The sequence below is a fragment of the Argentina silus genome (assembly GCF_951799395.1).
Source record: "Argentina silus genome assembly, chromosome: 20".
NCBI lineage: Eukaryota > Metazoa > Chordata > Actinopteri > Argentiniformes > Argentinidae > Argentina > Argentina silus.
In genome coordinates, this window is record NC_139674.1 from 14,391,130 (window position 1) to 14,405,944 (window position 14,815).

A 14,815-nucleotide genomic window follows, 5' to 3' on the forward strand; every position below is an offset into this window, starting at 1 on the left:
ACTTCTCCAGCTGAACTCACTTCAGGACTTTGTCTTTGAAGACACTGTAGGGCTGAATTTCTCCAACAACGGCCCTTCCTTCCTCTCCGACCATTTCCCAAGAGAACAAGGAGAAGTTTCCTGTGGGAAATTCAGCCCTACAAGTCCTGAAGTGAGTTCAGCCTAATTTCACTTCTCCATACCTCGTAGTAGAGGTCAGAGGGTTCAGGGGTCATAGTGCTGACTCCTTCCAGGTCAGCCTTCACCCAGGGCAATAACCGGCATCTTCTCACCAGAGGGTTGCTCTCGCCATAAGCATAGTCACGTGTCACTTCATCTAGGAGACAAAATGAATGGAGAGAATTTTAAGAGAGAGAGAGAGAGAGAGAGAGAGAGAGAGAGAGAGAGAGAGAGAGTGTGTGAAGTGGTGGTGTAAATTAGGTGTGATGTTAACACCTTTACTGCATCAACATATCCCATTGTGACTCAAAGCTTTATCTCTGATGGGTCTTTTACAGCAATTTATTCAAAAGGAACATTGACTGAAGCGTGTGTGTGTGTGTGTGTGTGTGTGTGTGTGTGTGTGTGTGTGTGTGTGTGTGTGTGGAAATCATTGTTCCAACTTTTCACCCCTCTCTAGTAGCCGTTCACCTCACAATACATTAATCATAGGTGTCAACTTGTCACCCCTGCTTATGCTCAGGACTGTGGTATTGCAACAGTAAACCACAGCAGCCAGGAAACGTTCAACATGAGTCTCAAGTCAAAAGTACACTATACATTATGTGTGTATAAAGGTTAAATGATCAGTATCCAGTATCCATGTGTATACCTCCCTCCTGCAGATCCTGCTGTGGCCAGAGCACAGAGAAGGCCATCTGGCCCTGTGTGTAGAATAACGGGGCCATGCAGCAAGTGGCCTGGTCAGAGTGCTGCACCTGGGAGCCAAACTCATCCATGATGTACCACACAGGCACCTTCTCCTCTGCAGACTGGGGGGACGGGGGGACGGGGGGGGGTGACATGGAGGCACAAAGGGTTAGAGGGGTAAGAGGCATTATATGCAGAGGCGTGCTGAGTCGTCTGTAAGCACTCAAGGTCTCCTTATTTGGAGACTGTCCAACCAAAACAAGAGTCTAACCAGATACGTTTGATCATAAACTGCTGCCGTTAAGGGCCTTGTCATGCTGGGAACCATCCGACCTGACCCTGTTGTATCTCAAAAGAATGTATGAGCAGAACAAAGTTTTAGAGAAGCCATTTGTCAGTACTCTCTTTATTGATAGGTCATTTCCACAACAACTGCTGTAAAAATGTACTAGTTGAGGTCTTAGGTGAGCGATTATGTGTGAGTGTTGTAATGGCAAAAAATATATTTGTACTATTTTGCTTAAGTCATATATGAAATGTATTGACCTCTCTGTGACCCAATGTACTTTGTTATTTTTAATTATGTGACTGAGGAAGAACCAAAACCGACTGCTCCTTCTCTTGTATCAGAGATGCTATGTGACCTTGGAACACTCCTAACTGCAGGCTGAGGTTTGAGATAGTGGCTCACAACGCCTACGCTTCTTTATCAGCAAACAGGTGCAAGATATGTTTACCCCTAGACCTATGACATATGAGCATTGGAGTTCAGAATGGTCCTCTCCTCAGCCACAACATCAGTCTCTGAATCCACACTGTTGGTGAAGGAATGCTGACCCGGCCGTAAGCAGAATTGTTCAAACTTTGTATATGCATTAAAACTCTCAACTGAGACCAAACATCGTTTATTGTTGTTCACTGAAAGATTTCCATAACAATCTGTGAGTGTGTGTGTGTACAGGGGTGTGTGTGTGAGTGTGTGTGTGTGTGTGTACATACCCCGTGGGCCAACTGATAGGTCTGATTGTACTTCCACATGAGCTCCAGCAATAGTTCCACAGTGTTGGGGTCAGGGACCTCTCCATGGAAGTCTACCCCCATGAGAGCAGCCATCCTGGGCAGCAAACCTGGGATCTGCTCCAGCTGCTGCCTGGCATACTCCACGCGATACGTCCACGCATGGTCAACCAGGAAAACACTGGAGAGATTAGAAGTGCAGAGAAGAGTTGAGGGAGAGGAGGCAGAACGATCAAATGACTTAAAGGGGGGTGAACTATTACAAAGCGTTTATGCAAACTTAGACACACAGTATATGTTTTCCGTTTGACTCTAAACTGAGCCACTTGTGCCTACAAGATGTATTGTTCTGCTGCTCTTTTTTGTAAATTAGTTATTTTTGTTAATACTTTGCTATTTTGTAAATTTCTTGTCAATATTTACTATTTGTTTTTTATGTCCCATGCACCAACCTCACCAAGTCATTTTCCTGTATGTGCAAATATACTTGGCCAAATAAAGGAATTCTGATATTATGGTAAATTTCCATAGCAAATAAAGAAAGAGCATAACAAGTAAGGAACGGGCAAAGAGGCCAAGAGTGAGTTATGAGGAAGTGAGGAAACCAATTACAAGCATTCCATGAGAAACAGGTTTATGTATGGAGGGAGTAGTACCCAGAGGTACCGAGAGGTACCCAGAGGTGAAGGGCAGGAGCAGAGCCAAGAACTACGCGGAGTGGGGTTGACGTCACTTTTTTTTTTTACACAGACGGGTTGGGCGCGCCGCCAATATAGCTGAGCAAATCATTAAAGTGGAAGGGGAAACCCACCGTGACTACATTTGATAAGGATTGGAAACGGTATACATGTGTGTGTGCTGCGGAGCAAACGGGGGGATGCTTCGCGAACCACCTCGGCTTTGTTACTTGTAATAAAAGTCTCCGGAGAAACCATCAGCTCTAGTCTTTGACATTTTATTTCCAAAGTATTTTAGCATACAATTCCACGACAATATCTATTCCGTGCTCATGATGTAGCGAGAAAGTCAGATGCGTTGACACACAGGAGGACGAGACAGGACACGTTCTCTCATTTATGACTGTATAGCTCCCTCACCTGGTCGGATCGGAGGCTTGCAGGCCACTCTCCCGGGTCACAACCACTTTACAGGTGATCTCAGCTCCAGGGTTGGTCTTCCTCTCCCCATCTTCCGTCTCATCATTTTCTTCTTCGTCGTCATCTTGTTGCACCTGCATGATCCCAAATACTTCCCCAGCATCGTACACCTGTATCCGACACAGGGAACAGCAATATGACAACCCCTCTACCGCCCTACTAATCTTACTACTGCGTAGGGCAGGGTCCTGCTGCGCATAATTGTGACTTTGAAATCCACGTATGTGTCAAAACATTAGCTTCCATTAGTTCACTGCAAATCTGGCATTCATCAGATCTGAGCTGCCACTTTCCCCTTCAACTGCTGCTGGCTAACGTGGCTAGCTGGCTACACCGGGAGCTAGCTACATACCTCGTTTCTAAGTTTGTCGTACAAGCTCTTCCAATAAATTGAAGGTATTCTTGAAGCCTGTAGTGCGGGGAGGTGCAAGGAGAGGAAGACACTGAACTCCTCGTCTATGTGTGAGTTGGTCTCCGTGGTGGCCGGCTGCTCCATCCTCCATGTGTTCACCAGGACTGCAACAGCGCTCTGACAGCTCAGGGGGCGGTGCATCATGGGAGATGTGTTTAAAGGGCGAGGTTGCTGCAGCAGATGTGCGACGATCCCTGAGGGGGGACGGAGGGGGACGAGGGGGGACGGAGGGGGGACGGAGGGGGACGGAGGGGGGACGGAGGGGGGACGGAGGGGGGACGGAGGGGGACGTGGCAAACGAACTTTCTTGTTTTCGGATCATTAAGCTTTGAGAAAGGAATCCAGAATTCACAAACTACTTGTCCGGTTTCTCAAGATGTCTCCTGGGCATGGAACCAAACAAAGACACGAGTGGAACTGGTGAAACTACTGGTTTTGACTTGTCAGGTGATGGTTTGTCTGTCCACATATCGCTTTAAAATGTTGGATTTTATGCAATGCATTTCTACTCCAAATTGATTATTTTATTTCTTTCAAAATAGTATCCAATGCAGTTGTTTAATGCAGTATAACTCAATCATTGGAAACGCAAAAATGTAATTTTCTAAAAACATTTCAGGCGTAACGAAAGAATGACTCATAGAAATAACCTTTGTTCACAAAGACCATTTTATTAATGTGCTATTTATTGCGGACTCTTTTCATCAGTCAACACCAGGTCAAGGAAGGAGTTCAATTTCACTTGTCACTCACGTTTCCACAATGACAAAACACCACAATGGGATTTAAATCACTTCCAGTTTGTTTAAAAACAGAATGTCACATCAAGCCATAACCACTGACATTGTGTCCATGTCAAGAAGAGGGTGTTTTTTTTATTTATCCTTAAACGACAAAATTAAAAACTGCGCAGTGGATAAAAAAAGGGACAACTCTGCAGAGGTTTTCACAGTGTTGCAAATATGTTATAACAACGTATCATGTAATAGCAGTATAATAACTTTACTTTGTCACATTAAAACAGGGAATCCTATGAGTTATTGTGTAAAAACATTGGCCAACAGATAGATATAGATAAGAAACTAGAAGGCTCTTTAAATGATAAAGAAAAGACACGTTATTCACAGTTCATGTCGTTGCATAGTTTAGTGTCATGAGTTGTCAGGAAAGCACAGCTATTTTTTCAAGTAGACAAGGTCAAGTTGAGTCCTCAGTGTTGGAATGAAGTATGTGAATATGCTACATTTGACTGAATATAGACAGGCAGTTATTGCAGTGATCTGGTAAAACGAGACACATTCCTAATATAAAACATGTACTGTGATTCCTAAAACAAATCTTTGGTACTGAGTGAGCACCTACACTGTTTTCCAATGTACCCAATCAAATGTGACGTGATTGGTGGAGACTGATTGGTGGAGTGATCGAAAGATGTGTCAATCACAAACCCTGTCCATGGCAACTGTTCTGGGTCCTCAAGTTAGTTGGTCACATGGCCATCATCCACCCGGCCATCCTCTTCACAATTCCTCCAGCCTGGGCAGGCAGAGAGAGTAGGAGGGACCTTGAACTTGACTGTCCTATTGTCTGTCAAAACAAGTCACCCCGTCCTCTCATAGGTACATGGGGCTGTCAGTCTCGTCCGGCGAGCCGACAAAGAAGCAGATCTGTCGTGGGGAGGGGCTGGGGGTGCGGGGGCTTGCAGGGCGGAGGTGGGAGTGGGTGGTGGTGGTGGTGGTGGGGCTGTCCCAGTAGTGGCTGCGGAGATCCAGGGTGGAGAGAGCAAGGTGTCCGTCACGCTCCACGTGTCCGTCGCTGTCCAGGGAGGGGGGCAGGCTCAGGCATTTCCTCAGCGCCACCTCACTGTAAAACCAAGCAGAGGGACATCAGTCTGGGTCTACATGAGAGAGGCATCGCCATCTACTACACTCCTAACCAAACAAGAAAAGCTAAAAGAGTCAAATAGGTAGATCTAGGAGGTAATAGCAGAACAATAAATAGCCAAGAAAAATCTACCCAGGTCTGTCTCTTTTTTACCTTTAATGTCGCCATAAAGACACTGAAACTTGAATATGTTTCAACTAAGTGCCCTTAACTCACCAACTGCCAAAGAATTCCGGAACACTCACCACCTAGAGTGCCAAGTGTTTTACGTGGTGTTTACCTAGCAACAGTACTTTGATTGGCTACAAAATGAAGCATCATAATTTATGCATTTCTGGTGAATAAAGACACCCTTGGCACACAATGTGGACAATTTGGGCGACTTTATTCACCCTCGGCACTAAATGGGTTAAATTAGATAATGAGATATTGCTCACAAAAAACATGTTGGGCTGTTACCAAAGACAAAAAGGTGTAAAAATGTCCTGTGTCTGTCACCTGGTTGGGCCTGTCGTGGTTCCCCTCCAGCCCTGCCTGTACACGTCCCCAGCCACCGCACACAGCCAGCGCATGTCAGCGCGAACCTCGGGCATCCACTCCACAAACCTGGGGCACGCAAGGTCAACAGTCAACCACAGGGACAGTAGTCTCATTCACATACACTTCCACCCCAATACGCGACAGGTCTGGTGGACCAGCACGTTAAAATTAAGGCCAATAGAAAGAGTGTCGAAAACGGACGGTGCGTAGCCATTGGCTTTACTTCTCATCAATCATCTCCCACAGCACCCCCCCCTCCTCCCCCTCCTCCCCCTTGCACACCACACGTTTCTGATTCGGCAGCTACGCCTCGCAACCGTGTGATTCGCTGAAATCAAATAATACCAAATACTTACAAATAATGCAAATTCACTCCCACTAAGGCCAGGTTTGAGACGTTATTCCAGGCTTATGTGCGCAATAACCTGGGGGTGAGGTTACATGGACGTTGGTGCTTCACTAGGCCAGTCCTCAGCCATTCAGTTTTACAGTGCATACACTTTCCTACGTTGTGCTATAATGATGACCACTAGGGGGAGGCCCTGAGCAGTCTATTATAACTGAATGGGTTCCATACAGTACATCGCTGTGGGAGACCTGTGTGTGTAAAGGCTAGATTGTTTACATTCACAGCTGTGTTGCCATTGGTTGTCACAAGGTACAGCGTTCTGTAATGACCAATAAAAGGCTAGTTTGTTTGCACTAGCGTCGCCGTGATTGGTTGCTTCTACTTTGACCGCGTGGAGGGCGGGTATGTTCACATGAGCAGTGGCGTGGTCTCTTACCTCTGGGCCGCTGAGTAGGCTGACGCCACCGGCAGCGTGCAAGGCATCATGATGTAGGACGCCACCCGGACTGGGAGCAGCTCCGTCACCTTGGCATACAGACCAGGCTTCTCCTGACACGCCTCGCAGAACACTGGCCGAAACACACCAGAACGACCACGTCAGCGACACGGGAACAGCCGCCACACAAGGCTGCACAGCAAGGCAACGATGGGGACACGCTAACACTGTTATTATAATTATACAGACAGCTTCAGTCTGGTCCCTGAACAGGAAAGACAAAGAACCTAAGATGACCTCTCTCACCTTTCTTTTTTTTTCTTGCTACGCCACCAAGCGCCCCTCTCTCACCTTTCTTGATGGGCGTCGGCAGGTTGTGGACCATCTTCTCGTCCAACCAATAGTGCCTCTTCCGCAGCAGGCGGAGCCTCCGCAGCATCCAGTCCTTGGTGGTCTCCGTGACGACGGGCTTGCTGCAGCAGCAGGTGGCCGTGGTCTCCGTCAGGGCGGGGCCGGCAGTAGGGCACTCCAGCTTCAGCAGATCTGTCAGCACAGACATGACGTCATCGTTTAGATAATCACCATAGCAACTGTGACTACTGCTGAGGCAAAGCTAACATTAGCGGTGTACGACTCCAGGATTTTGGGAGTCGGACCTGATGCATGAAATAAATGCTAGCACATGATGCTAGCGTGATATCACTGCCAAAGGCAACGCAGTACTCACTGTTCTCCTGGAGGAAACGAAGGGCGTCCTTGTAGCCATTCTGACACATCTCTGCCATTATCTGTCAAAGGAAACATACCTATATCAGGTAGAGATCCTAGGTAAGGAAGAGATCGATTTAATCGATAGAGCACTCACACAAGAAACAGGAAATGCCCCTGGTTCCCCCCCCCGAGACTCATTAAAACACATTACAGAGACATTAAAGGGCAGTAGATCATGTCATTGCATGTCAATTTATGCTAAGTTAATTACATAAGTACAGCTTTATAAACATAAAAACAGAAGTGAATAACATATCAGCCTGGACCCTAACATAATCGTTTTTTGGGGGATGTTTGATTAGGGGTTATAGGTCAAGAGTTATCTCTGTTCTTTGGCTGCTTGTGATTCTGTGAATTGTGTGTGTGTGTTGGTTAAACATGATTACCCATGAGAGAGCAGGAGAGGTGGAGTGAGGTTTTTCTGTGTGTGTGTGTGTGTGTGTGTGTGTGTGTGTGTGTGTGTGTGTGTGCGCGCGCATGTGTGTGTGTGTAAACACAGGGCCAAGTGTACATTTTCTAAGAAAAGTGAGGTATTTGCTTATTCTGGGGGCCTTAGTGCATGCCTCTGACGGATTTGTAACCAGGATTACGCACTCACGACCATTCGTTCGGAGGTCAGTCTTGTACCACAGCAGCAATAACAACACAGTGAGCAAACAGAGGCTGATTGACCTCAGAGGGGTCAAAGTTCACCTTATGCTAAATGCCAGAGAGAGGGAAAAAGGGTGACAGAGGGAATGTTATCCCACAACAGCAAGAAGCCAATGTTGTCCAGATAGCATTTATCACTGGGGAGGTAGGGGCAGATGAGGATAAAAAGAGTTAGGGGCAGATGAGGATAAAAAGAGTTAGGGGCAGATGAGGACGTTGGGGTGGGGGGGTGGTGGTGGTGGTGGTGGGGGGGGTGGAATGAGGGTAGAAAACTCACGCGCCAAGCTTCACATGCCAAGCTTCTGGGCTCTTGTAAATAGGGCGAGACACTTGTTTTCAAATCAAATCAACATCAAATCAGTTTTCATTTGTCACGTACATCGAATACGAACCGTGTGAAGTGTGAAATGCTTTGGGATCCTCGATCAACAACATACGACAACAATCCACAATACAACATAACACAGTAATAAGAAAACAGTGACGATGGTAATGTTAAGAGGACTAGGGAGGGGGGGGGGGTACCTACCTTGGGTTCGGGGGGGAACAGCGCCTGGCTGAGACGGTACATGTTGCCCAGGTTCATCTGGATGCTGGTGTTGGTGAAGCGGAGCTCGTGCAGGCTGGAGGAGCTGTCTTTGGGGCAGATGTCGCACTCGCCCGAGAACGGAGAGATGGTGATGGTGTTCCTCAGCTCCGACCCGGGCAGGTTGTCACTGATGCCCCCGTCCACATAACGCTAGGGAAGAGACAGAGAGAGGGGGGAATGAGAGAGAGAGAGAGAGAGAGAGAGAGGGATGAGGGAAGGGGGTAAGAGGAGCGATTGTGCAAGTGTTTTGATAAGATACCTTTTCAACCCTTGTTGATAAAGTAAGGAAGTTAGATAGATAAATAGATAGTTAGATAGATAGATAGATAGATAGATAGATAGATAGATAGATAGATAGGTACTTTATTGATCCCCGAGGGGAAATGAAGGCGTTACAGCAGCTCACATCACAAACAACAACAACTAAATAAAGTGACAATAGAATAATAGAATAAAATAGACATCTAAAACATTATATACAGTAGGAACAGTCCAGTATGATTTAACATCCCAGAGCCTGACTCTGACTCTGACTCTGACTCTGACTCTGGCTCTGGCTCTGGCTCTGGCTGTGGCTGTGGTGTCGGGGGGCAGAATGATGGGGGGGCACTGCTATTTGATGAAAAAAAGACTATTAAAGGCAGCATTTGTTTGACCACCTACGTACTTTCTCACCACATTTGCCCGGGGCACAGCGGCCGGGACAGCTGGCGGTTTCAGAGCTGACATAAACGATTGTTCTGAATGAGTTAACTAACGAGTGTTACGAGACAAACACAGACGCTTGTCTTCTCTAAGGCCCGTACGGAATTGCTACGCTTTGTTCCCTGAGTGACGGAAATGGATGCTGCCCACACGCGCATAGACACACACACACACACACACACACACACACACACACACACACACACACACACACACACACACACACACACACACACACAGATATCGGAGTCAGAAGTCCAGCGAGCCACCAACTTCACTTGTGGTGTAAAAAGCCCCCAATCTTATGGCTGAATGAGTTGTGGTTGGTCCTCATAAAGGGAGTCATTAACACCTCAGCCTGGTCCAGCCTGGTCCACCCTGGTCCACCCTGGTCCACCCTGGTCCACCCTGGTCCAGCCTGGTCCACCCTGGTCCACCCTGGTCCACCCTGGTCCACCCTGGTCCACCCTGGTCCACCCAGGCAGTAGATGGCCCCGTAGTTAATCCCTCGCAACCCCTCTTTGGGCCCCTAAGAATGCCTCACCTCCAGATTTATGAACTGGGCATTTAGAGCAGAGCTGAAAACAACAACTGAAGGGACACGCACACACACACACACACACACACACTCACACACACACACACACACACTCTCACACTCTCACACTCTCACACTCTCACACACACTCACACACTCACACACTCACACACACTCACACACACTCACACACACTCACACACTCACACACTCACACACTCACACACTCACACACACACACACACACACTCACACACTCACACACTCACACACACACACACACACACACACACAGTCACACAGTCACACACACACACGCACATTCAGAGGCTAACTAACCTCAGGTCCTTTTTGGGAGACAGATGAGCAGATGATGGATGAAGCCAGATGGAAAACAAATAACAAACATGTCTGTACTCACACCTGAACCTGCCCTCGGCTAAACTCACCCCACTACCAAGGCTATCATAGAAACGTCATTTGATTAGACATGTTTGAAGAAACAGGCATGACAGCCATAACAGGCATCCCAGTGCAAGATTCTGCCACAGCCTGTATACCCTCACCCTCATGACACACGTGAATGTGCTAAGCCATTTTCACACTCTCAGATTCAACCTCCTAATTTTAAGTTGTTTTTTTTCTCCAGAAAAGCTTTCTGAGGTAATATGCTTAAAACGTCAGGGGGATGAATGAACCTTATCTCTGGTGCCAGTTCTAAATCGTTGTTAAGACTTCATTTGGCAGTGAAGTTGGCAGGGAAGGAACGGAGTTAGGAAAAACTTTTTTTGAAAACATGTGCCAGCAGTGCTTAGTAAAATATTAAGCCACTTGCTTAATAATAAAATACAGAGAATTGTTTTCCCACGAATTCCATTAAATCATGTTGGTCCAAGTGTTTTATGAAAAGTATGTGCTCACTCAACTGGAAGACATCAACCGAACTCAACTGAACTTCACAGTCACCACTTGTTTTCATTTGTCATTTGAGTGACTATTCTACAAGCCCATGGCCAGAATGCCTAAAATACAGACCTGTACACAGGCTAAGCATAGACAGGTCTGTAGAGGGCATGAGTGGTCTGCCGGTCTGTGCATAGACGTTGTGAGTTACAGCCATAGAACAGACTTGGCTCTGGGCCAGCATGTCCTTCAGAGACTGAATGGTACACAGTGTACAGAAGACAACCAGAGGGAGAGAGGAAGGGGTGGGTGAGGGAGAGAGGAAGTGGTGTGTGAGGGAGAGAGGAAGGGGTGGGTGAGGGAGAGAGGAAGTGGTGGGTGAGGGAGAGAGGAAGGGGGGGTGAGGGAGAGGGGGGTGAGTGAGGGAGAGAGGGGTGGGTGAGGGAGAGAGGAAGGGGGGGTGAGGGAGAGGGGGGTGGGTGAGGGAGAGAGGAAGGGGGGGTGAGGGAGGGAGGGAGGGGTGGGTGAGGGAGAGAGGAAGGGGGGGTGAGGGAGAGGGGGGTGGGTGAGGGAGAGAGGGGTGGGTGAGGGAGAGAGGGGTGGGTGAGGGAGAGAGGAAGGGGGGGTGAGGGAAAGAGGGGTGGGTGAGGGAGGGGGTGAGGGAGTTCAAACCATTGAAATAGTGAGTAGAATGGACACCGCCCCTCAGACCATGGCTAACACACCAAAAGGTTGCTAGCATGGAATTGTAATAGATAATTGCCATGGTAATCACTGCAACCATAGCAACCATAAGTATCATTTGACTGAACATTCCAATGTCAGTGGAGTTGGTTGGTTGTTAATAAAGCTGTAAGCTAAAACTTCCACATGGTCCGGCCAAAGATGGCCGCAGATACACCCACCATAGAACGTTGACTTGAATGGGCATGTCAGTTCTACTTGTTCTATTTCTGTGATTCAGAAACACCATCTCTAAGTAGCTCGCTGCGAACCTGACTCACCCAGCTATATAACAAGGTGCTATTTATGATCTAGTGATGTTGTGTCTTTTACATTGTACTTTGACACTGGATCATCTGGGGAAAACAGCCTCTAATGACAATAACAGCTAAGCGGTTTCTGTTCCCCTGCCCCAGTGACTCAGACTCAGAGTGGAGCCACCCACCCTGGACTCTGGTCCCAATCTCCTGAATTCAGTCTGTCTGGTTGTGTCAGTTACACCACTGACCAGCCAAACGGGATATGGGTCAACAGGTGGGGAATCTATTGCCCTAGGGTAGACTGACAAACTGGCACTAGCCCAGAACCATACCATCACACTACGGTAGACTGGCAAACTGGCACGGTCCTGAGCAAAAAGCACAGAGAAAGAACCCACGTAAACAAACCCAGAAATGCCTAAAAACCCCAAAACTTCCATCCAGACCGTTCTAGTCCGGTGTCTCAGCGTAAAAACAATTATGAAATCTTTATGTGGCAGATAAAAGCACCACATTTGGTACAGATGCTCTTGGGGATGTATACATAATTCATATCAGAAGATTATATGACTCATTAAATATTATAGCCAACTCTGATGACTGTAGAATTCCCTGAACTACAATATATATACACCCTTGCTTACATGACATTACATTTGAGTGATTTAGCAGATGCTTTTATCCAAAGCGGCGTACAATAAGTACATTTGTCTAAAGTAAGTGAATCAACTATACGTCAGTCATCGTAAGCAAAGCCTTCGATAAGAACTTGGAAGAGATTGCAAGTTCTGCTTAAGATGAGATCATCGAAAAGGTTCAAGGTCTGTTTGTTGTGCTTCGTGAAAACGAAAGGACAACCACGACGGTGACAGACGGAACCAGAGCCTAACTCTGCAGAGGTGGTTGACCTTTGACACCTACCACTCCTTGGAAGGCCGGGGGGATCAGGCCACAGTAGATTGGGATGAAGCAGCTACAGATCAGGGCCTGTATGAACAGATCAGAGTGACGGATCAGAAAATCAGTCCAACCCAGTTTACGCTGGCTTCAACTCAACCACAGATCCACTCTTAAAGTCCGGTATCCCAGATGGGTTACATACTTTATATATCAGGAAATACATCACAGACACAAGATCCTATACTCTAGATCCGGTATGTTTAGGTGTGTTCGAGTACGTTAAAGTGTGGTTCAGGTATGTTAGGGTGAACCTAATGAACCCTCACCTGAACGAGCTCCTCCTTGGAGTTGAACTCGGACACGATGACGTTCTCTCCGTCGGACACGCGCGTCAGGGACACGCACAGCCGGCCCGAGGCGCGCGTGTGTGCGTCGGCTGGCAGGTCGCGGCCCAGCCCAGACCGGAGCACCTTCACCAGGTTGAAGGAGGGGTGGAGGGGACCCAGGTTACGTTTACGAGCCTCCTTGGCCACTTCGATCACATCCTCACAGCACTGAGCTATAAAATTATTATTATTTTTTTTTAAATTAGTGTTCATCTCATCTGCTTGGGCAGAACACAAGATGGGACGAGCCTCGAGACTAAGTCATTGAGACAAACAATGCAAACGTTAATCACATTAAATTAGTCACACGGAGGGAGATTCACCTGACAATGTAACAATGATGTCACTTTCGACTGGACTATCAGTGGTTCCCAACACACACGCACAGCTGAGTCAACTGACTGACAGCGGACCATGAACCTCTACCTGAGGTCATTATCCATAACCAGCACATTCCACCTGGTCACGTCACATCTCAGAACCTCTGCCCTAGCAACATTCCAGAACTTTCCTCTGATTCTATATGACCCTTCATTGACTAATTCACTCAATAGGTCTTGCTATCTCTCTCTCTATGTATCTATTATCTCTCTCTCTCTCTCTCTCTCTCTCTCTCTCTCTCTCTCTATGTATCTATCTATGTATATATTATCTCTCTCTCTCTCTCTCTCTTTCTTTCACTCTCTCCACCTATATCATCTACACCTGGTGGAGCGTTTTGTTCCAAGCTCCTGTATCATGACTAAATGATGACGAATGGAATGAAAGTTATGGTTCAACAGTAAGATAAAGTGAATGTATATGAGACGTTGACTTAATAAAGCAGAGTTGTCATTAACTCACAGCCCTTCTAGCGTGCCGGGGCATGCCTCCTCTTCACCATGAGAGCGTTTGCGCAGTCATGTGAAAAAATCATTCATGTTGAAAGATGACTGAGCCTGTATTACAGAGGACCGTTGAGTCAATAGCAGTTGTATAACTGGCTCTGATGGCGTCAGTGGTGTGATTTGACCAGTAAGTGGCACCATGTATTACAACACAGGTATTGTTGGCACTAGCAGTCATAGGCCTTAGTGTACATTAATTTCTTAAAAACATTTAAAAATCAAGTTTTAGTCTGAGCTGCACCATTACGATTACCTGCACAGATAGGTCTAGGGAAAAGTTTAAAACACTTCGACGATGTAAAAGCATATTATACTGTGCTGGGTAAGAGTCCCATTCAGATCCAATTCATCGTTACTGTAGTCTACCTATTGAGGCTTGGCTGGCGAGCACCGAGGCGGTGAGGGCACCGGCTGAAGAACCGTAGATCTTCGTGGCTCCCTTGATGAGATAGGGCGCTTTTTCCGACAGACAGCTGGCCACTCCGATGTGGTATATCCCGAGGAACCCGCATCCGGCGAACGACAGATTCCATCCCCCCTTTAGATCGAACATTCCGAGATGTTAATGCGCTTGATACTATTCGGAAACGTTTACACACAGAGCCTTAGACAATTCCCCCTCATTACTGGATTTCAGCTTCGGCTCCACAAACACGAGAACCGGGCAAACTGAAAGTGAATTAGGGCGGATCGAGACAAGACAGAGAACTGTTGTTGCTGTAACTCCCCAGTTCTCGACTGGAGCTGCCCTGGCCAATCAGCACAGGGAGGCTGGGTCTTTGCTGCGGTGGAGCCACGCCCCTACACACTTGACTTCAAAATGACATAATGTACGACAACAATGTAAATACTTATTGC

At 47.1% G+C, this 14,815-nt stretch overlaps 2 protein-coding genes across 2 annotated transcripts in view; both read right to left on the bottom strand.

The window, feature by feature from the left end:
* The window catches only part of ttll12 (tubulin tyrosine ligase-like family, member 12), a 31,964-nt gene extending 28,443 nt beyond the window's left edge, over window positions 1-3,521 (bottom strand). The window contains exons 1-5 of the mRNA XM_083692329.1: window positions 3,376-3,521; window positions 2,964-3,133; window positions 1,849-2,047; window positions 812-971; window positions 183-316 (exon numbers count right to left, since the gene is read on the bottom strand). Of these exons, the coding sequence (XP_083548455.1) occupies window positions 183-316; window positions 812-971; window positions 1,849-2,047; window positions 2,964-3,133; window positions 3,376-3,519 (807 nt within the window). The 5' untranslated portion in view covers window positions 3,520-3,521. The remainder of the gene's footprint in view (window positions 1-182; window positions 317-811; window positions 972-1,848; window positions 2,048-2,963; window positions 3,134-3,375) is intronic.
* A 596-nt stretch (window positions 3,522-4,117) lies between these two features.
* Window positions 4,118-14,611, bottom strand: pnpla3 (patatin-like phospholipase domain containing 3). The gene is made up of 9 exons (XM_083692205.1): window positions 14,324-14,611; window positions 13,011-13,243; window positions 12,706-12,771; window positions 8,596-8,805; window positions 7,372-7,432; window positions 6,996-7,187; window positions 6,645-6,777; window positions 5,818-5,925; window positions 4,118-5,298 (listed from the first exon to the last, which is right to left on the bottom strand). Exons 1-9 carry the CDS (start codon window positions 14,508-14,510, stop codon window positions 5,049-5,051), a joined length of 1,440 nt encoding a protein of 479 aa, XP_083548331.1. The 5' UTR covers window positions 14,511-14,611; the 3' UTR covers window positions 4,118-5,048.
* Between the last annotated feature and the right edge of the window lie 204 nt (window positions 14,612-14,815).

Bases quoted from the DNA above. Each gene is read 5' to 3' on its own strand.
- pnpla3 (XM_083692205.1), bottom strand. From the start codon at position 14,510: ATGTTCGATCTAAAGGGGGGATGGAATCTGTCGTTCGCCGGATGCGGG. The intron at 12,772-13,010 runs GTGAGGGTTCAT...CTGTTCATACAG, and splicing joins CCAAGGAGGAGCTCGTTCAG to GCCCTGATCTGTAGCTGCTT. The intron at 8,806-12,705 runs GTAGGTGTCAAA...TCTCTTCCCTAG, and splicing joins CCCCGGCCTTCCAAGGAGTG to CGTTATGTGGACGGGGGCAT.